Source organism: Ovis canadensis, chromosome 24 (assembly GCF_042477335.2).
Source record: "Ovis canadensis isolate MfBH-ARS-UI-01 breed Bighorn chromosome 24, ARS-UI_OviCan_v2, whole genome shotgun sequence".
In the NCBI taxonomy this organism is placed as follows: domain Eukaryota; kingdom Metazoa; phylum Chordata; class Mammalia; order Artiodactyla; family Bovidae; genus Ovis; species Ovis canadensis.
In genome coordinates this window covers 41,635,698-41,656,299 of record NC_091268.1, presented here as the reverse complement: position 1 = coordinate 41,656,299, position 20,602 = coordinate 41,635,698, and the positions used below count along the sequence as shown (strand labels likewise).

Below are 20,602 nucleotides of genomic sequence, written 5' to 3'. Positions count from 1 at the left end.
CCTGACTTGGTAGGCAAGTTTCTTTACCACTGAATCACCTGGGAAGCCGCCTAGAAGTGGAGAAAAAAAAGAAATGAGAACCAGCTGCGAGGGCCCTTTAAATCCCAAGCCCCACCCCTGAGCCTGCTCTGTCGGGAAGTGATCCCCAGGGCTGGGTGCTGGAGTTTCCCCGAACTGAGGAGTCTGTTGCAGCCAAGCCACACTTCTGGATGTAAGTACTTCATAAAGGCCCCAAACCAGTGAGTGGGACCTTGTGGCTCTCAAGTCCCTCTTCAGCTCTGTTGTGCCTTCTTGAGGCTTCAGCTGGGGCAAGTGGTCCCTGAACCAGAACTATGAGAAGATGGATGGCGGCTTAGCCTCGGGAGGGTTTGCTTTCTTTTTTTTTTCTGGCTTCTGAAGTAAAGGTAGATCAACTTGTCACCTTGCCAACACCCCCAGACCCGAAATCTCAGGCCTTTCAGACCTCCAGCTCCCCCATCAGCAGTAGGGGCAGAGGAAACCTAAGGGATCCATTTAGAATCCCTCCTCCAGTTAGATTGGTCCCTGCTAGATTTATCTTGCCTGTCCCCTTAAGCTCTTAGAATGTAATTTTTTTTTTTTTTCCTCCGTTGAGATTCCTCAGCTCTGCAGACATCAGTGTGTTCCCCTCTGCCCTGCTCAGGGCTGTGTCAGCTGTGGGCCTTGCAGATCATTTGAGAAATCATTGGCAGAGTAATCTTAAGGAAGGCTTGATTTCCGGAAGACACGGAGTTTGCTGAGCAAGGCTCTGTTTGGTTTTTGTTTTTGACGGGGCGGGGGACAGGGTGACCAAAGTGTAAGGAAGCTCTATTTTGGACCCACTGGCCTGTAATTCTGGGGATCTTAGAAGCACAGAGGGTTGGGCGGCGGCGGGTAGTAGAAGCAGGTTGTGCCCTCTTTGCTCCATATCCGCGTAGGCCCCTAGATTTTATGGGGAGGAGGGCTGGCAGGCAGTAGGGTGCCAACTGACTCCCAGAAGCTTCTGCATGTTGCCACGCTTGGCACACAGGACACCCGACCTGCCCTGGGGGCGAGGCTTTCTGGACAGGGCAGTTCTTTAAAGCCATGAGCACGTAGCGCAGCCACCTTGAATGGCTCCTTGTTGGGCGCTGCCTTCCCAGGTTGCAGAGAATACCTTTGAACTGCGCTGGCACTATCTCCTGAAGAGTACCCAGCCCCACCCAGGTCCCGAAGTCCTGGCTCTAGAATCTTACTGACATTTTTGCATGAGAAGCCACACTACTTCCTGGTTGGGCGGTTCTGCAGACATAGTGGGCTGCAGTCCATGGGGTCTCTGAGAGTTGGACATGACTGAGCAACTTCACTTTCACTTTTCACTTTCCTGCATTGGAGAAGGAAATGGCAACCCACTCCAGTGTTCTTGTCTGGAGAATCCCAGGGACGGCGGAGCCTGGTGGGCTGCTGTCTGTGGGGTCGCACAGAGTCGGACACGGCTGAAGCGACTTAGCAGCAGCAGCAGACATAGTACCTCGGGTGGAATTCTGGCTCCATCCCTTGATCCCTGTGCAATTCTGAGCAAATTCTTTAAATTCTAGGGTGGTTTTTTTTTTTTTTTTTTTTTTTTTAGGTGGGGGGAAGTTGCTTAGTCATGTCCAACTCTTTGTGAGTCTGTGGACTGTAGCCTACCAGGCTCCTCCGCCCATGGAATTTTCCAGGCAAGAGCACTGGAGTGGGTTGCCATTTCCTTCTCCAGGGAAATCTTGCTAACCCAGGGATCGAACCCAGGTCTCCTGCACTGCGAACAGATGCTTTACCGTCTGAGCCACCATCTCTTGATCACTGTGTGATTCTGAGCAAATTCTTTAACTTCTAGGTTCTTAGGAGGATTAAATGAGTTAATTAAAAGCATTTAGCACAATACCAGGCCCAAATTAAGTTATTAATGAGTAGGAGCTGTTACAGGGGGAGGTGAGAGGCACTTCCCACAGATAGAAATTCCAGAACCTCGCTCCTGGAAACCTTGTGAAAGTGTTGGTCCTTCACTCGTGTCCGACTCTTTGTGACCTCTTGGATTGTAGCCAGGCTTCTCTGTCCGTGGGATTTCCTAGAAACTGTAGTCCGTGGGTATGGGGTGAGGCCTGGGAATCAAGATGACCAGCTGAGTCCTATGATTGGGCAATTTTAGCAAACGTTGATCTGGATCAGGGGTTCTGAAGCCTGGTTCTTGGCTCACTTCCAATCTAGCTGATCTTTGCTGTCAATGATTGGCATTAATTGGTGACATCTGGGAGTTGTTCTTTTAGTCACTGAGTCGTATCTGACTCTCTGCAGTTCAGTGGAGCCCACCAGGCTCCTCTGTTCACGGGATTTCCCAGGCAGGAATACTGGAGTGGGTTGCCATTTCCTTCTCCAGGGGATCATCCCGACCCAGGGATGGAACCCGGGTCTCCAGCATTACAGGCGGATTCCTTACCCCTGAGCCACCAGGGAAGCCCGCATCTGGGAGGCAGGATAGAAACAGGATCAGCATCAGCCTGAGCTGGCAGAGCTGTTCTGACCCCGGAACAAGCTGCTGCTCCCCAAAAGTGGCCCAGCGGGGCTGGAGCTCAGAGAAGACTTTCCTCAGAAGAAAAATTTCCTAAACACTTTGCTGCTACTAAAGAAGTGGCTTACGTGAGACAAATCCTCAAGAATTTCCACTCTAGTCCCCTAAAACAGGAAATAATCTCCCTAAATAGGGAAGCTGTTTGGTAAAAACAGCCTCTCTTCAGTCCCTGAGTAATGCGATTCTTGAATTATCTAAACAAAGACTAGAATGTTTAAAGTCAGTGAAGGGAAGCTGCAAAGATGAGTTCTGTTTGTGCTTGAGTTCTCTGTGTTTTTTCCTAAACCTAAGCTTGATAGAGGGCTTCCGTGGTGGCTCAGTGGTGAAGAATCTACCTTCAAAGCAGGAGACGCAGGTTTGATACCTGGGTCTGGAAGATCCCTTGGAGAAGGAAATGGCCACCTGCTCCATATTCTTGCCAGGAAAATCTCATGGACAGAGGAGTCTCACAGGGTACAGTCCATTAGGTCGCAAAAAGAGTTGGGCACGACATAGCAACTAAACAACAAATCCATTCCAAACAAAACCTGATAGAGGTGGGGGCGGTGGGTACCAAGGCTGTCTCCACCCTTTCCTCCAACCTCAGGCTTGGAACTTGGAGCGTTGGCTGGGGGGCTACTTGGACCTGGGGGTGAGGGGCTGGGAAAATACATGAAACTTTCTGTATTTGAGGAACAGTTTGCCATCTGGATTCACCTTCCTCCTCCTAGCCACGCTTCGTCCATTAGACATAATCCAGTCATTAACCCCTTTAACCCCAGGAAGCAGTCAGTTTTATTCCCACTTCAGTCTAGGACAGTAAGGCTCAGAGGCTAGCAAGTGGCCCAAGATCCTATTGGCAGAGACAGACCTCAGTCCATTCTGTATATTAGAGTCAATGGAAGAGCTTTTATATATAGCAATGCTTGGACCCCACCCCTGACCAGTTAAATCGATCTCCAGAGATGGGTGGTTTTAAGAAATACCCAGGTGATTCTAATGTACACTCAGGCAGGGTTGAGAGGCTGTTATAGAGCAGAGCTGCTCATACTTTCTGCCCAAATCTTTGTGGATCTAATTCAAGAGCTGACTGATTCAGCAACTGACAGGTCAGGAGAAACCAAGATGCCGCGTTATTAACAAGCTTCCAGGTGATGCTGTTGCTCCTGTTCGCTGCAGCCCCGTACCTCATGTGGCTAGTCGACCAGGCATCTGCTATTTAAGATTCACAGCTATTCACAATTGACCCCGAAAATCGGACCTGTAATGACTCATTTATTAAATTTTGCTTTAGCATGTTTACTCGAGCCAAAAGGGGTCAAGAAATTACCTCTTAACTGGAGGATAAAGCCAGCTTCTCAGAGGCTGTTCCGTGTTATGCTAGGGCAACACTTGCCCCTCCCCCCTTTGCCTATGGGATGCAGCTTGGGGAGACTTGTCTCTGAGACTTTAGGTGAAAGTGATTGGTTCTGGCGGGAGCCTCATGAGACATGAGGGTCAGTGTGATCAGGCCAGTCTGGACATGTACCCAGAGAGCAGCCTAGGGCACAGATTTCGGAAGCAGACACTGAAAGGAAGTCTCGGTGAATTTAGGAAGTTGGGACCAAACTCGGGGCTGGGCAGGACTTTCTAAAGTTCAACATAAAATTGTCTTCTGAGGGCCCTGGTATATTGAAAGTAAAATGCTCTGACTGTACACGTCATCTGGCAAACCACAAAAGCCTGTCTTTGATACACAAACATGCTGACTTAGGTGGTTTCTCTGGATTCCTGAGAGACCCTCTGAGGCTCACATCGACTTCCGGGGATGGCAAGATGGAAAAGGCAAAGCCTGTTTTGTAGGGGGTGGAGTGTTTTAGTTTCTGCATTGGTGGCCCTTTCCAGCATGCAGGATCTTAGTTCCCCAACCAGGGATCAACCCATGCCCCCTGCATTGGGAGCACAGAGGCTTAAGCACTGGACTGCCAGGGAAGTCCTCAAAGCCTGTTCTTGGGTGAACTTAGGTGGAAGGCACAGCTTTGGGGCTGAGGAGGTAGTTGACCAAGGAGGTGAGACAGTACCAGGGAGGTCCCGGTACTGAAACAAGAGTAGTTGACAAGGGCTTGGCCTCGAAACAAGACAGGAACCCAGCCTGATTAGCTTCAAGGATGATTCTCAGCTGAGTCACTGAGCTGGGCGAGGCTCTCGGCCCCCCTAACTGGGCCCAACTGGGGTAACAGATGGTGGAGAGGCCTCAGCTGCAGGGGGTGAGGGATCGTCCAAAGGAGCCTAGGGAGGCTGTTCCCGGAGCCTGCTTCCCAGCCTTGTGTGGCCTTCTAGAATTCAAGTCTTGTGGGGCCTCCCAGAGCCCTGCGCTCCCCTCCGCTTGTAGCCCTAGCCCTCCCTCTCCCCCATCTGGCCTTCTGACCAGGCTTCCACTGTGCAGAGAACCAGGAAGAGGCTTCACTAGGCTGTCAGATGCCCCTTGGCTATTCTAGGCCCACAGCCGGGGTGTGGCCCACAAAAACCTGTCACCGTCCTGATCAGTAAACAAGTTTGAAGACATGCTGGGTGGGATAAGGGGCCTATGGTGCTAGGTCACATCCTCCAACTGGATAGGGAGGCTGGGCCTCAGCTGCAAGCCAGACAGTGTTTCTCAGAGCCAGGCTGTATTCCAAGTGCTTGATAATAAACTCCATTCTCATAGACTTGGGCTGATGCCCTATCCATCCCGAGTTCAAAGTCCAGGACATGGGAATAGGGAGGGCAAAGGACTTGTATAAGATCACCATCCATAGTAAGGCTTAGAACCAAGATCCAGGCAGTCCTAGCCGGGGGAGGGGGGATGCTTTTGTGGGGCCCTGTCCCAGGGAATGGAAGTGCAGCTGAGCAGGATGGGCAGTAGAGAAGGAAAGCAAAGGCCTGGGTAAGAGTGGGGAGAGCAGAAAGCCCACACTGGGTTTTTCACACACTACCTGGAATCAACAGAAGAGGGAGCTCTGATGTTAGAAAAGTTAAGGGTAATCAACCTGGCAAACAGCCAACAGAAAAGTATCAAGATCAAATCCCATACAAAGTTGCAAGAAAAAGAATGTGGAGCAGAGAATCATAGCCCTCCCGATATAGAAAGTGTACCAAGAAAACAGATGAAAACTGTAACCTTTGAAAATGAAGTAAGACATTAGAACATTGGGCTTCCCTGGTGGCTCAGCTGGTAAAGAATCTGCCTGCAATGCAGGAGACCTGGGTTTGATCCCTGGGTTGGAAAGATAACCTGGAGAAGGGAATGACTCCCCACTCTAGTACACCAGCCTGGAGAATTCCATGGACTGTATAGTCCATGGGGTCACAAAGAGTAGGACAGGACTGAGCGACTTTCACTTTACCAGGCAAGAAAGTGGCAAGTCAGAATTGTAAGTGGCAGTCTGGCTGAATCCATGCCCCTAGCACTGCACTGCGTGCCCCTGGAGATACATAGGACCAGGTATTCCATCAGGATGAGAATCTAATGGTGCCAGTGACTTGTGTGGGCCTTGAACGACTCATCCTCCCTACCTAGGATTCCGTTACTTAGAACTACACTGTCTTATCTAATATGGGGATCAACTAGCCACATATGATTGATTAAAACTTTAGGACGCTCTCACCTTCTGAGATGACCCGTATTCTGTCTGTGGAGTGTGTTTCTCTCCAAATAAATCCACTTCTTCAAAAAAATTAGTTTCTCAGTCATGCTGCCACATGTCAAGAGTTTGGTAGCCATGAGCAGTCAGTCCAAAGACTGCACTGATTATTTCTATCATTGTAGAAGGTTCTATCAGATGATGCTGAGTTGGAATTTCTTTTTTTTTTGGCTGCGCTGGGTCTTCACTGCTGCACCTGGGCTTCCTCTAGTTGTGGTGAGTGGGGGCTACTCACTGTTGGGGAGCACAGGCTCTAGGCACACAGGCTTCAGTAGCTGCTGCGCACCGGCTCAGTTGTGGCTCAGTTGCTCCACAGCATGTGGGATCTTCCCTGACCAGGGATTGAATCCATGTGCCCCGAATTAGCAGGTGAATTCTTTACCACTGGACCACCAGGCAAGTCCTGGAAGGTTTTAAACAGGAGCCACGCAGGCGATGTGAGTGCATTGGCACAGGTGTAAGACAACAGGGAGTGGTGGGGGTTGTGGTTAAGCAGGACAGCTTGTGACCCATCTAAAGAGCTCAGCAGCTACTTGGTGCTCACCAGTTTGTCACGTGGGAATGTAGGGCCTGGCTCCTGATTCATCAAGAGAAGCAGGAATCGGGAATTTATAAAAACTTACAGTCTTCTGAACTGAAGAAATTTTGCAGATTGTGTGGATCAAGTAAAACCCTTGGGCCTCACCTTCATCTCATAATTTTGTGGCTCCTGCCTCTGTTTCCTGTGTCAAGCCACTTTCCCTTCCTCCTCCTCACTTCCCATTTCTTTCTCACCCAGGCTGAAAGCTAGATGAACGGTGGAGTAGATGGGTTCCACTCCTTTTTTGGTTGTGGCTTCAAAAATATTGGACTGGGACTTCCCTGGTGGTCCAGTAGTTAAGACTCGGCACTTCCAATGCAAGGGGCGCAAGTTCGATCCTTGGTCGGGGAACTAAGATCTTGCATGGTGCACAATGTGGCCAAAAAAATTTTTTTTAAGTTGGACCAAAGTCTCAGAGGGCAAGGCTTTGAATTCCCTAGTAAATTTGATTCCTTTTGTGTAATTCCAGGGGACATGTCCAAAGTTCAAGGCATGCTGGAGGCAGGACTGGGGTTTAGGTAGGCGGTGTGACATTCCTGAACAGGTTGAGCACTGGATGTAACCACCCAGGATTCAGAAGCAGGTAGGGTGGGGGTGGACGGAGTATTCCTTTACTCCCTTTCTCCTTCCCACCCACCCCTACCTGTGATGGCAGGGAGTCACGGGTGGCAGCAGACCAGAGCGAAGCGGGGAGGAAGGGACTAGAATACTTTGGTGTTGCTAATCAGGCATCAGTTCCATCCGGGGTCCCTTCCTTGAGAGGTGGCTGAACAGTTCATCAGGCTTGCCTACCATGCAAATATTCTCAGGGTGTGGGCTAAAGTTTGCATACAGCTGGGGCCCTCAGGATCCCCTGAAATGAAGGAGCCTGCCCCCTGGAGGATGCAGGGAGCTCCTCAGAGCCTCTGCCCCCTGCCCCTGTTGGAGGGAAATCCCCACAGCTCCACACCAGAGGCTGACCACGTTTCCCAGCTCAGTACTTTGCCTCCTCCACACTGGGGGTTGTACACTGGGAAAGTTTTGATCTGAAGCTGCCTCCAGGGGAGTTCCCTGGTGGTCCAGTGGTTCGGACTTGGTGCTTTCACTGTCATGAACCCGGGTTCTATCTCTGGTGGGGGAATTAAGATCCCACAATCTGCGCCGCATAGGAAGCTTGAGGGAGGTAAAGTTGATGGGAATGAGGGGAAAGAGTTGGTAGAAAGCCGTAGGCTTCTGTGGTTAACTGCATCAAGCATCTCTCACCAGAGATGAGGTCTGGATGGGCTGCCCTGGGTAGGAGGAAAGGAATAAGTGGGTGGGGGTTGGTAAAGGATGGAATAGCCTGAGTTGAAGGAAGAAGGGCCCATTCCCCTATCACCCCAGGCAGTCTTTACGTCAGCCTCATCCCAAGGCCCCCGGACTCACCTTTGGTCTTCTGCCCACCTCTGTCACTCTGCTGCCCTGGGCTCAGGAGTCGCCATGGCGATGGAAGAGTCCATCATCCGCATCCCGCCATACCACTACATCCACGTGCTAGACCAGAACAGCAATGTGTCCCGCGTGGAGGTCGGGCCGAAGACTTATATCCGGCAGGACAATGAGAGGTGGGTGGCCAGCACTGAGCCGTGGGGACACCTGGGGCCAAGGAGGGCCTGGGAGTCTGGCTGGCATGATGATCCGTCTCCTCCTTCCCGTTCCCGAGCAAGACTGGCATGGGCTCGGGTCACAGGAAGCTGTCTCTCCCGTTCGCTGCCTCCCTTGGGACTAGGGACAGGGGTCTGAGTCCTCACGCTGCTTCTCACCTCCAACAGGATCCTGTTCACTCCCGTGCGCATGGTGACGGTCCCCCCACGGCACTACTGCATGGTGGCCAACCCAGTGGCCCGGGACGCCCAGGGCACCGTGCTGTTTGACATCACGGGACAAGTGCGGCTCCGCCACGCGGACCTAGAGATCCGGCTGGCCCAGGATCCCTTCCCCCTGTTCCCAGGGGAGGTGCTGGAGAAGGTATCTGGCTCACCTTCCCCGTACCCACTCTCTTGTGTCCTGCCACCTTGACCTGGGGCTCAATGCTGCTTTCTGGAGGGAAAACAAATTGGGGTGGTGGGAGGGGGTGGGGATGGTGGGGGACACTTGCTGGTTCTCACCGGGACAGAATTGACCAGATGCCCCCTCCCTCACCTTCCCCAAATACCCTCTTCCTCTCCACACGCCCATGTCAGACCTTTGAGAGCTCGGCCTATCTCGCCACCTAACCGTCCAGGCTCCGGAGCCTGCCCGAAGCTCCTGGCCAGTCTGGCACTCAGTGACTTGTGCCGAGAGTAAGCATTTTATTCCCTCAGAGTCTCAGGCGCCAGTGGGCTGGGACAGCAGTGGTGGACCAGGTGAGGCCCAGGCGCCTGTGGTCGCTCCCTGGGAAGGCATCGCAGACCTGAAGTACCAGCTAGGCCCTCGTCCGTGTTGCCCTTTGGCCCTGGGTCTGAGAGTGAGGACACCTTCATTTCTGCGACATTTCTTGACCTTCACTTCCCTCAGGAGTCCCCTCTACTAAACAGTGCTGCGGCTTCTCTTCTGCACTGGGTCTGGTGACCATGAGGCAACCTTGAAAACAAAGCCTCATGCTTCAGATATGCCCGTCAGAGTGGTGTAGACCTTCCCACCTCCTGTTCCTGAGCGCCCCAGTGCACACTGGGCCATGAGATATTCACCTACTCAGCTTCCCTGATGTTTCTCCCACAATGCCCAGCAAGCCCTCTACCCAATCTCCCACCTGGATTTCTAGTTCTAAACAGGATCTGAGCATTTCTGCAGAGGAAAGCATGTCCTTGGCCCTCGGCCGTGGCATCAACTCCATCTTAACTCTTGGCTCTGTCAACCCCGTCTCAGCTGTTCAGGCCAGATGGCTCTGGGACCACCGCTATCTTGTATATTCCACTTGGAGTCGTCTTTGGGGATGTGGAGAGATTGATGCTGTGGACTCTGACCTTGAGGGTCCCAGTTGGCCTCCAGGGGTCACAGCTCTGAGTACCCATGACTCCTCCCTGCTTCCCCTGTTAGGACATCACCCCGCTGCAGGTGGTTCTACCCAACACTGCCCTCCATCTTAAGGCGCTGCTGGATTTTGAGGATAAGAACGGACAGAAGGTAGTAGCAGGGGATGAGTGGCTATTTGAAGGACCTGGTGAGTGTTTTCCTGTCTAGCCGGGTTTGGGGTCAGAGGCTTCCGGCCTTCTCATTAGGGCCCTGATATCTTCTGACCTTCAAACCCCACCTCCCCCATCTTCCCTTCCCAGGCACATATATCCCCCAGAAGGAGGTGGAAGTCATCGAGATCATTCAGGCCACGGTCATCAAGCAGAACCAGGCCCTGAGGCTGAGGGCTCGCAAGGAATGCTTAGACAGGGATGGCAAGGAGCGGGTGACAGGTGGAGTCTTGAAGTGTTCACAGGGCTAAGGGCGGGCTGATCCTTGACTGCGGGGGTAAGTGGGGGAGGTTGGGGGCTGGCCACCTGTAGCCTGGAGGAAGTGCTTCCCTGGTATCTCTTGTCAGCTGTTGGGGGCTGCCACATGCTACTTCCCCCACTAACCTGGCCCGGATCCTGTTGACATGGCTTTCCCTTCCTCCGACTCTGTCGTGAGCTGGGTCTGTCTCTAGACCAACAAAGCAGGTGTTTATGTTGTTGCTGTGCCTGTGCGTGCTCAGTCCTGACTCTTTGTGACCCCACGGACTGTAGCCCGACAGGCACCTCAGTCCGTGGGATTGTTCCAGGCAAGAATACTGGAGTGGGTTGCCATTTCCTCCTCCAGGGGATCTGCCCGACCCAGGGATTGAACCCAGGTCTCCAGCACTGCAGGCAGATTCTTTACCTCTTGAGCCATTGAGACTTCCTGTGTCTATATGCAACTAGCAATTGTTTGACAGACCTGTTGTATTAAACAAAGTCTTAACAAAGGCTATGCTTACTGAGCCAGGTGTGGTTCAAATGTTTTACAGACCGCAATTCCCTTAGGTCTTCCTGCAACCCTGAGGCACCACAGCTCCCGTTTTCCAGATGATGAAACTGAGGCCTGGGTTTATGGCCAGAAAGAGCCATGCTGGAACTTGTGCCTAGCACTCTTGCTTCTCCAGTAGGCTGAACGACCTCTAAGCTGTAATGTGGCAGTTCTGCCCATTTTGTGTTTGTCGCCCAGTTGTGCCCGACTCTTTGTAACCCCTTGGACTGTAGCCTGCCAGGCTCCTCTGTCCATGGAATACTCTAGGCAAGAACACTGGAGTGGGTAGCCATTCCCTTCTCCTGGGGACCTTCCTGATCCAGGGATGGAACCTGGGTCTCCTGAATTGCAGGTGGATTCTTTACTCTCTGAGCCACCAGGGAAGCCCTTCTGCCCGTTTTAGGGGAAGAAAAAAAGGCTGATCTCTGGAGCTTAGAGAAGGCCTACAGGGTACTCCCATAGCAACAATTTGGATGCTTGGAAGGCCCTTTTTTTTTTTTTAATCTCTCTGAGGTAGGGGTTGCTTTTCCTCTGGCCTCAAAAAAGGAAAAGGACTCTGTCAGGCCCTTGAGCCTGGGAGCAATGACCTCAAAGTGGCGTGTGAAGCCCTGCAGGTACTCTTTATCTAGGCTGCGGGAAGGGGCAGCTGGGGAGCAGGCTGGGTGACTTTTGACCTTTGCCTCTCCTCCCCGGCCCAGGAGAGGAATGGCTGGTCCGCTCCGTGGGTGCGTATCTCCCAGCAGTGTTTGAGGAGGTTCTGGATGTGGTGGATGCTGTGATCCTTACGGAAAAGGTCTGTATTCTGGGGGACCCTGGGTGGGAGATTCTCGGAGGGGCAAAGAACTGTGGGAGAAAATAAGATCACCTGAGGAGTATCCTGGGTCACTGGAAAGGGTTTAAGAAATCCTCCTGGGTTGGTAGACAGTGACTCAGACCTGGAGCATTTGGTGACCAGTGGGGTTCCCAGATCCCCCAAGGAAGTTAGTCGGAGTTAGGTTTACTGAAACCCCCCTACCCCTTGACATCTTGCTCTCCAGACAGCCCTGCACCTTCGAGCTCGGCAGAACTTCCGAGACGTGAGAGGGGTGAGCCGCCGCACTGGGGAGGAGTGGCTGGTGACTGTGCGGGACACGGAGGCCCACGTGCCAGATGTCTACGAGGAGGTGATGGGGGTTGTGTCCGTCACCACCTTGGGCCCCCACAACTACTGTGTGATTCTCGACCCAGTCGGACCAGACGGCAAGAACCAGCTGGGGCAAAAGCTTGTGTTCAAGGTAAGTGCCTGCCCCTCACCCAGAGGGGAATGGCCTGAGGCCCTGGACCCTTGTCCCTTCCCTCCTCCCACCCCAGGTAGACATTCTAGAAACATCAAGCTGGTTTCGGCTCCCTCTGTGCACACTTGTCTCTCTCTTGAGAATACAGTGTCACTGATCTTCCTGGCAATCCCTGACCTCAGGTTACCCACAGTCTTTCCTGGGAGCGCCTCCCTGACCCTGGTGAACGCAGACCCAGAAACTCTCTCTCATATTTCACGTCTCTCTCTTCTGGAAGCTTTGTCATCCTGCGTCAGACAAATCTCTTGGTTTACCCTTCTCCCCATCCTCTGCCTCAGCCCTTCTCTGAACTATGTGGGACTACCAGAGCTGGGCTGGCCTCTCCTATGACAGTCACAGATATTTGGGGCTTTGTGAGGGGCATGGTCTCTGTTGTGCTCAGTTTTGCTGTTGTGCCATGAAAGCAGTGTAGATTGTCTTTTTTTTTTTTATCAGAGGATAGTTGCTTTACAATATTGTGTGGCGTAGACATCTTGTAAGTGAACCAGTGCTGCTGTGTTCCTGTAACATTTTATTTGCAAAAACAGGCAGAAAGAATAGAAACAATTCAAATGTCCATCAGTTGATGCATAACTGAAAAATATGGTATATCCATTCAGTGGCATGTCAATCAAAAGGATAAGATAATCTTTCTGGGGTGGCGGACATTCGTGTTCTTGAGAGAATTCAAAAAGGTAAAAATCAAAACTGAGGTTCTAATATGTCCTACAACATGGATAAACTTGAAAGCATTATACTAGGCAACAGAAGCCAGGCATAAAAAGACCACTTATTGTATGATTTCCATTTATATGAAATGTCCCGAGTAGGTAGACCCACGTATAGTGGTTGGGGTGGGGATAGGCAGTAACTACTACTGGATCCAGGGTTTCTTTTCAGGATGATAATGTTCCGGGATCAGGGAGTCGTGTTGTTGGGCAACTCTGGATATACCAACGCAACTGAATTGTATACTTTAAATATCTGTATTTTATAATATGGGCTTCCCAGGTGGCACTAGTGGTAAAGAATCCACCTGTCAGTGCAGGAGATGTAGGAGAAATGGGTTCAGTCCCTGGGCTGGGAAGATCCCGTGGAGAAGGGCATGGCAACCCACTCCAATATTCTTGCCTAGAGAATTCCATGGACAGAGGAGCCTGGCAGGCTACAGTCCATACAGTTGCAGAGTCAGCCATGACTGAAGAGACTTAGCACATGGGCACATGTTTTATAATATGTGGGTTTTATCTCAAATATATATTTATATTGTATTAAAAAATAGCAGGCCAGATTTGGTCCAAAGGTCAGAGATCGGAAACTCTGTACTATACCACCCTAAGGGAATAAAGTGTGAGAGAAATAAGGCAATAATAGGTTAATTCTTAACTATTGAGCTTGTGAGAACCCAGACCTTGACACTTCACAGAATCTTTCCAGGGCAGGTTTGACCACATCTACAGGCATTTGTGAAGAGTCTCAGTCTAAATAAATGATTTTCTGTATGAAGGGGAGGTGGGTAGGAACTTGGGCAGGGGGCTGCTGGGGCTTCTGTCCTCAGCAGAAGCCCATGATCACCCAGGGCTGAGGGAGGAACCATCAGAGGGCTCCACAGTCCTGGGAGGTGACGGCTCCTGACTCCACTTCTCCCTACCAGGGAGAGCAGTCTTTCTTCCTCCAGCCCGGGGAGAAGCTGGAACGAGGCATCCAGAATGTATACGTGCTGTCGGAGCAGCAGGGGCTGCTGCTGAGGGCCCTGCAGCCCCTGGAGGAGGGGGAGGGCAAGGAGAAGGTCTCCCACCAGGCTGGGGACCGCTGGCTCATCCGTGGACCCCTGGAGTATGTGCCGCCCGCCAAGGTGGAGGTGGTGGAAGAGCGTCAGGCCATCCCACTGGATGAGAACGAGGGCATCTATGTGCAGGATGTCAAGACTGGAAGGGTAACTGTGGAGGGGTGGGCGCTGTCACTGCCGGGTGGGTGTGGTGGCGGCTGGTCTGGGCGAGTGGATGATGCGGATGGGGAGGTGTGCAGTGGAGGTGACAGAAGAGCTCCACGGCATTGCTGGCAGCATCTGAGCCAGCTGGCTGCAAAATACCAGCGTGTTTTCTGCAGTTCTTGCCTTCCCTTTGCCTTAAATGGCTGAGTCGTTCAGTCATGTCCGACTCTTGCGACTCCGTGGACTGTCGCCCACCATGGCTCCTCTGGCCATGGGATTTCCCAGGCAAGAAGACTGGAGCAGGGGATCGTCCTGACCCAGGGATCGAACCCACATCTCCTGCATGGCAGGTGGATTCGTTACCACTGAGTCGCCAGGGAAGTCCCTGTCTTGGTTAACTTTAAATATTAGCATTCCTGAGCAAGAAGATGAACCAGATTTGAGGATGGGGACTCAACCCCCGAGGCATCTAGACCTGGCCTCAGGCATGAAGGTCTGACTGGGATGCAGAGGACCAGTAAGACCCCACCTGCCTCACATACCCTTTTCCTGGTGGAATCCCTCCTCTTTGCCTGTCACCTAAACCTTGATCTTGGTTTGACCGAGGACCACATCTCCAGCCTCTTTTAGAACTCCAACCTACAAGTAGAGTTCAGAATCCCAGGAAATGTTAGTGTGTCTGAACTATTTCCTGAGGTTGCATCTGTCCCTGGGGTGCCCTCCAAGCTGCCCTATGAAGGAAAATTCGAGAACAATATCAGAACATACCATATACCAAATTCTTGGCACTAGACCTGTAAGATATCATTCATTCCTCAACCCTACCCTCCATTTTGCAGATAAGGAGCTGAGAGACATGGGGTGGCAAGGGGAGTCGGGGCAGATAGCTGCCCAAGATGACCAAGCTCGCAGAGCACGAACTTGAATTCAGCCTCCTTCCAGAGGCCACGTTTAACCAGGATGCTGCCCTGCCTCCTGGATCACTTACGCTTTAGGGCTGCCGTGTGGGTCTCTTTCCATCTTCCCTTTGCTGGTGACATCCCTCCTCATCTTCCAGGTGCGAGCTGTGATTGGGAGCACCTACATGCTGACCCAGGACGAAGTCCTGTGGGAGAAGGAGCTGCCTCCAGGGGTGGAGGAGCTGCTGAACAAGGGGCAGGACCCTCTGGCTGACAGGGGTGAGAAGGAGACATCCAAGACCCCTAAGCTCTCCACTCCCCGGAATAAGACCCGTGTGGTCAGCTACCGCGTGCCACACAATGCTGCGGTGCAGGTGTATGACTACCGAGAGAAGAAAGCCCGGTGAGCAGTCACCTGGGTGGCTGTGCCATCAGGGGGCTGTGGCGGGAGGGTTTCTCCAGGCTTCTGACCCCGCTCTCTCTGCAGTGTGGTCTTTGGGCCAGAGCTGGTGTTGCTGGGTCCCGAAGAGCAGTTTACAGTGTTGTCCCTCTCTGCTGGGCGGCCCAAGCGTCCCCACGCCCGCCGCACGCTCTGCCTGCTTCTGGGGCCTGACTTCTTCACCGACGTCATCACCATCGAGACAGCGGACCATGCCAGGCTCCAGCTGCAGCTTGCCTACAACTGGTAAGGGGCCCCCGAGGGGCACCCTGAGGAAGAGAGATGCCTTCTCAAGTGCTGAGCCCACAGTCAGGGTGGAGCACCCGGCTCTATGCTGTGGTCAAGGGGCAAACCCAGGGGTTCATGCAAATGCAGTCTGATGCCAGAGGGGAATGACAGGGAAGATGTGGGCTCGCCTGGAGCATGATTTGGAGGGACGTGGGTGGAAGACACTCACCAGCTAAACTCCCAGTGGGAATTCAGCCAAACAGGGTTTTAAAAAGACTGTGTGTATGTCTCTGTGTGTGCTGGGACAATCAGGTGGTCAAGAGCAAGTGCTCTGAGGCCAATAGGTATACCACTTGCTAGCCATGGGCTGGGCAAGCACTGGGTGCTTTCCACAGGTTCCCAGTCTGTAAAATAACAGCATAACCATCAATCTCATGGGGCTGTGGACAGGATGCTATGAGAACTAGAACAGTGACCCATCTGTAGTTAAAGCTCAAATGGCAGTGATGAGAGTTAGGGGAGAGAAAAGTCAGACCCAGAAGCAGTGCTTGACAACTCCCATGCACACCCTCACCTCTTGGCTGAGTGCCTGGGACATGACAAGGGCAGCTAGTTGGACACTGGCATCTTTGGGGGCACTGCAATACGACAAACTGAGGGTGCCTGGTCCTGAGAGCCATACCACCTGGGTTCAACTTTCTGGCTTGGGAGGACCTGCTGTATGACTTAGAGTCTGTCACTTAACCTCTCTGGACCTCAGTTTCCTTGTCTAAAAAATAAAAATTCCCACCGAATAGGGTGGTTGAGCAAATGAAATGGGAACGTGTAAGTTTCTTAGGACTTTACCTGATACACAGCAGATGCTAATTAGCATTCTCTGTCGTGAGACCCTGCCTAAACCACAGAAGGTGGGTGTCAATGTCCTTTTTTGAAGACGAGAGAGTTGTCTTTGCTCACAGGCACTTCGAGCTGAGGGACCGGAAGGACCCCCAAGAGACGGCCAAGCTTTTCTCAGTGCCTGACTTCGTGGGTGACGCCTGCAAGGCTATCGCATCTCGGGTGCGGGGGGCCGTGGCCTCCGTCACCTTTGACGACTTCCATAAGAACTCGGCCCGCATCATTCGCACTGCTGTCTTTGGCTTTGAGACCCAGGAAACCAAGGGGCCTGACAGCATGGCTCTGCCCCAGCCTCGGGACCGGGCCGTCTTTCCCCAGAACGGGCTGGTGGTCAGCAGTGTGGATGTGCAGTCGGTGGAGCCTGTGGACCAGAGGACCCGGGATGCCCTGCAGCGCAGTGTCCAGCTGGCCATCGAGATCACCACCAACTCCCAGGAGGCAGCTGCCAAGTGAGTGAGGCCTAGGGCCTGGCTGACCATGATGCCCACAGTGGGCCCCACTCCTCACAAGTCCCTGCCTCTTGCCCACTGCCAGGACCCCAGTGACATGGCGCCCCTGGTGGTCAGCCTGCTGTCCCCCTTACCAGCAGATAGCCTGGGCCACTGAAAGTGGAATAGACGCTATCTCTGCTTCTGTGCCTTCTCACCTTGCTGGTGCTGGAACCCAGATTCGTTTCCGCAGCCTTCCAGGCACTCGGGGGTCCAGCCCTGCTTCCCCCATCCTCACCTTCTGCCTTCTCCCAGGGCTCATGTGCTCCAGGCCCATAGCTCCTTTCTGCTCCTCAAGGTGGGAACTCGGCTGTGCACTTAAGGCCTTCTGCGCTGGCAGCAATGCTTCCTCTGCCCAGAGTTGTTCTGCATTTGAGGGCAGGCTCCTCCTCTGGCCTCAGAGCTCACCTACCCCAGCTGAAGCAGCGCCCTCTTTGCCCAGTCATGTTATTGTAGCACCCATTTTTCAAAGAGCTTGTCACTATCTGAAATCATCTTGGTTCACTTGTTTCCCCCCCTCCCCTGGAAAGTACGTCATGCGAAAGCAGGGTCGTGGCTATGTGCCATTGCTAGAACCGCCCCTGGTTCACGTAACATCCATGCTGCTTTTTCATTTGCATGTTGAGGGCCTCTCCTAGGCCAGTGCTCCCGGCCCTGGGAGGCCCCACTCCCGGCGTCTTACCTGTCCCCTCTCCCACCCAGGCACGAGGCTCAGAGACTAGAACAAGAAGCCCGCGGCCGGCTTGAGAGACAGAAGATCTTAGACCAATCGGAAGCTGAGAAAGCTCGCAGAGAACTCTTGGAGCTGGAGGCTCTGAGGTGGGGTGGAGAACTGGCAGAAAAGATGGCAGAGGGTCTTGGAAGAGCAGCTGATGGGGGGGAGTGTATGTGTGCGTGTGTGTTCATTCATGCTGCGATAGCACAAGTCAAGGGTAGAGGAGGGTGTGGCTGGGCTTCCTCCGGGGCCTCCCTGACTTCTCTGCACTGCCCTCAGCACCGCGGTGGAGAGCACCGGGACTGCCAAGGCGGAGGCCGAGTCCCGAGCTGAGGCAGCGCGCATCGAGGGAGAAGGCGCTGTGCTCCAGGCCAAGCTCAAGGCAGAGGCCTTGGCCATTGAGACGGTGCGTGGGGGAGATGCCTGTGAAAGGGTGTGGCCTTGGGGTCTGGAAGAGGCCCGGTCTCTGCAGCCATGTGGGACACCAAGTGCCCTAACAGAAAGCCCCATCCAAGTGTTTGGTGGTTTGTGAAGTCCTTTTCCTGTTTCCATTCACCTAATACCTGCTTTGAAGGTAAGGATAAGAATTGCCCATCTTACAGATGCATGTTCCCATACTGGCCTGCTTTCTGCTAGGTATGTTGTGTTTTTACAGGCAAGATCTTGAAATTCCATTGTGGTTAGGAATTCTCTCCATTTTACAGAGGGAACTGAGTCTTGGATTAAGGAGTTCCCAGGGGTCAAAAGAAGAGGGCAGCAGAGGCTAAGTGGACATGAATTGGAGCAAGCTCCGGGAGATAGTGAAGGACAGGGAAGCCTAGCATGCTGCAGTCCATGGCATCACACACAGACACCATTTTGCGACTGAACATACACAAAGGGGTCACTAGTTAAAAAGTGGCATAGCCAGGGTTCACCCTTAACTGATTACCCCTGTTCCATCCTTTCCATCCGAGGTCCCTCAGGCTATCTGGCTAGGTGACTTGCTAGATACATCCAGGGGCCACCCGATCAAAAGAGTGCTGGGTTTTCCCTTTCCAGGAAGCCGAACTTGAGCGAGTAAAGAAAGTGCGAGAGCTGGAGCTGGTCTACGCCCGGGCCCAGCTGGAGCTGGAAGTGAGCAAGGCCCAGCAGCTGGCTGAGGTGGAGGTGAAGAAGTTCAAGCAGATGACAGAGGCCCTGGGGCCCAGCACCATCAGGGACCTGGCTGTGGCGGGGCCGGAGATGCAGGTGAGAGTGGGGGAGGGGGTACAGGTGTGGGCGTGTGTGGATGTCTGTGCGTGTGCAGGTGTGTCTTGGCACCATGTTTGGAACCAGGAAGACAGAGCCAGGAATGCAAGTACTTCTAGAGAGATGTCGGGGACAGACAGAGGAGGTGGTGGCTTGGACTCTCTATGTATCCTGTGTTCTGATCCATGTCATTCGAGCATGGGGTCATATTAAGCACTGAACTGGATTCAGTGAGCTCCTGGGAGCGCTGTAAACTGATGAGATGTCAATCCATGACAAGTTGCTTCAAAAGAAGTCAAACAGGGTGATACGGAGAAGGAGGAGGAGAGGCTGCAGGTTAGCTGGGTAAGGGGGCGCCCCTCTGAAGAGGGGATACTCAAGTTCTGCACAGTCGATGGGGGCTTCCCAGCAGAGGCTCCAAGGTGCATTTACGGAACAGAAAGGTCTAGATGGCTGCCACCTGGCAGGTGAAGGGCGGGGAGTGCTGAGCTCCCGGAGGCAGTGGCCAGAGCTTCAAGGTTCCTGAGGCCTGGGAGAGGATGAAACCTTCAGACTCCCCTTAATGGCCCTCACTTGTCACTGAATAGTCCTCCGAGGACGGCTTGGGCAGCAGCTGCAATGTGAGGGCCGAGAACAAGGTAGCCCCCTCCCAGAGAGGCAGCCGAGGAGGTGAGAGAAGGGACTAGGGTTTGACTGTGTTTTCACCCGCCTCTTGCTCCTTCCAGGTAAAGCTGCTGCAGAGCCTGGGCCTAAAATCCACCCTCATCACCGATGGTTCCACGCCCATCAACCTTTTCAACACAGCCTTGGGTTTGCTGGGGCTCGGGACTGAGGCCCAGCCCCCAGCCAAGAAGCCCACCGGGGGCCCCAGCGTCCAAGAGGGCTTGCTTCCCATCTCCACTGCTGCTCCCCTAACTCTTGGAAACAGCCAGGTTGTACCTTAGCTTTGTACTGCGCTGACAAATAAAATGGACACTTCTGGGCATTTAAAACCCTCTTCTGTTACCTTCAGTCTGTTATCACAAGGGAGATTAATGGTGGTGGGGAAGAGAGCCTCTGAAATCGATGGTTACTACAGGCCACCCTCATCTGGAAATGGAGAGGAAATTTAAGACAGGGAGACTAACCCAAAATCAGGCCGATGGGCCTAAAGTCCCTCTCAGCAGCCAGACTGTCCCTACAGCAGTCAGCTCACCTAGATGCCCGTGGGGGAAGATGATGCACAGGTGAGAGGATGAAGGCTGTACCTCTTGGGGTGGCTTCTGCGCCATCTCTTCTAACTACCATTTCCTCCAGGAGCCCAGTTTGGCCAGGGCGTTCTGGAATATTAACCCTCCGTCTGTGGGTGTATCCATCCTAGCTTCCCCACCTCCTGCACTTGGGAGGCTTTATCTGGCGCCACCTGCTGGTCAAACTATGCACCTGCGCATGGCACTGTGCACCCATCCCTTCTCAGATGGGGGTGTCAGATCTGAGAGGAAGATGGTGCAGTGGGCCTTAGAAACTGGAGCCACCTCCCTGGGCTTCTGATTTGGGTTCTTTGGAGCATCAAGGAGGGGGTGTCCCCTTCTCACCCTCCCCAACGACCGTTTATGAGCTCTTATTTGGGGGAAGGATCCAGGTACAATCAATCTGGGCACACAGGTAGAGGCTGCGAGGTATACCAGCCCTCCTGCACAGGTA

The 20,602-nt window shown here is 53.0% G+C and overlaps 1 protein-coding gene across 2 annotated transcripts; it reads left to right on the top strand.

Moving 5' to 3' along the window:
* Positions 1-113: 113 nt before the first annotated feature.
* Positions 114-19,911, top strand: MVP (major vault protein). Of its 2 annotated transcripts, XM_069569747.1 has the most exons (16): positions 126-211; positions 7,275-7,388; positions 8,256-8,388; positions 8,596-8,791; positions 9,842-9,965; positions 10,078-10,209; positions 11,476-11,570; positions 11,815-12,051; positions 13,745-14,026; positions 15,081-15,325; positions 15,410-15,607; positions 16,549-16,935; positions 17,677-17,793; positions 17,969-18,095; positions 18,731-18,919; positions 19,645-19,911. In XM_069569747.1, exons 3-16 carry the CDS (start codon positions 8,264-8,266, stop codon positions 19,861-19,863), a joined length of 2,673 nt encoding a protein of 890 aa, XP_069425848.1. In that variant the 5' UTR covers positions 126-211; positions 7,275-7,388; positions 8,256-8,263; the 3' UTR covers positions 19,864-19,911. The 2 variants fall into 2 exon arrangements, with proteins under 2 accessions (XP_069425847.1, XP_069425848.1); XM_069569746.1 differs by lacking the exon at positions 7,275-7,388 and having other exon boundaries at positions 114-211.
* Positions 19,912-20,602: the final 691 nt, after the last annotated feature.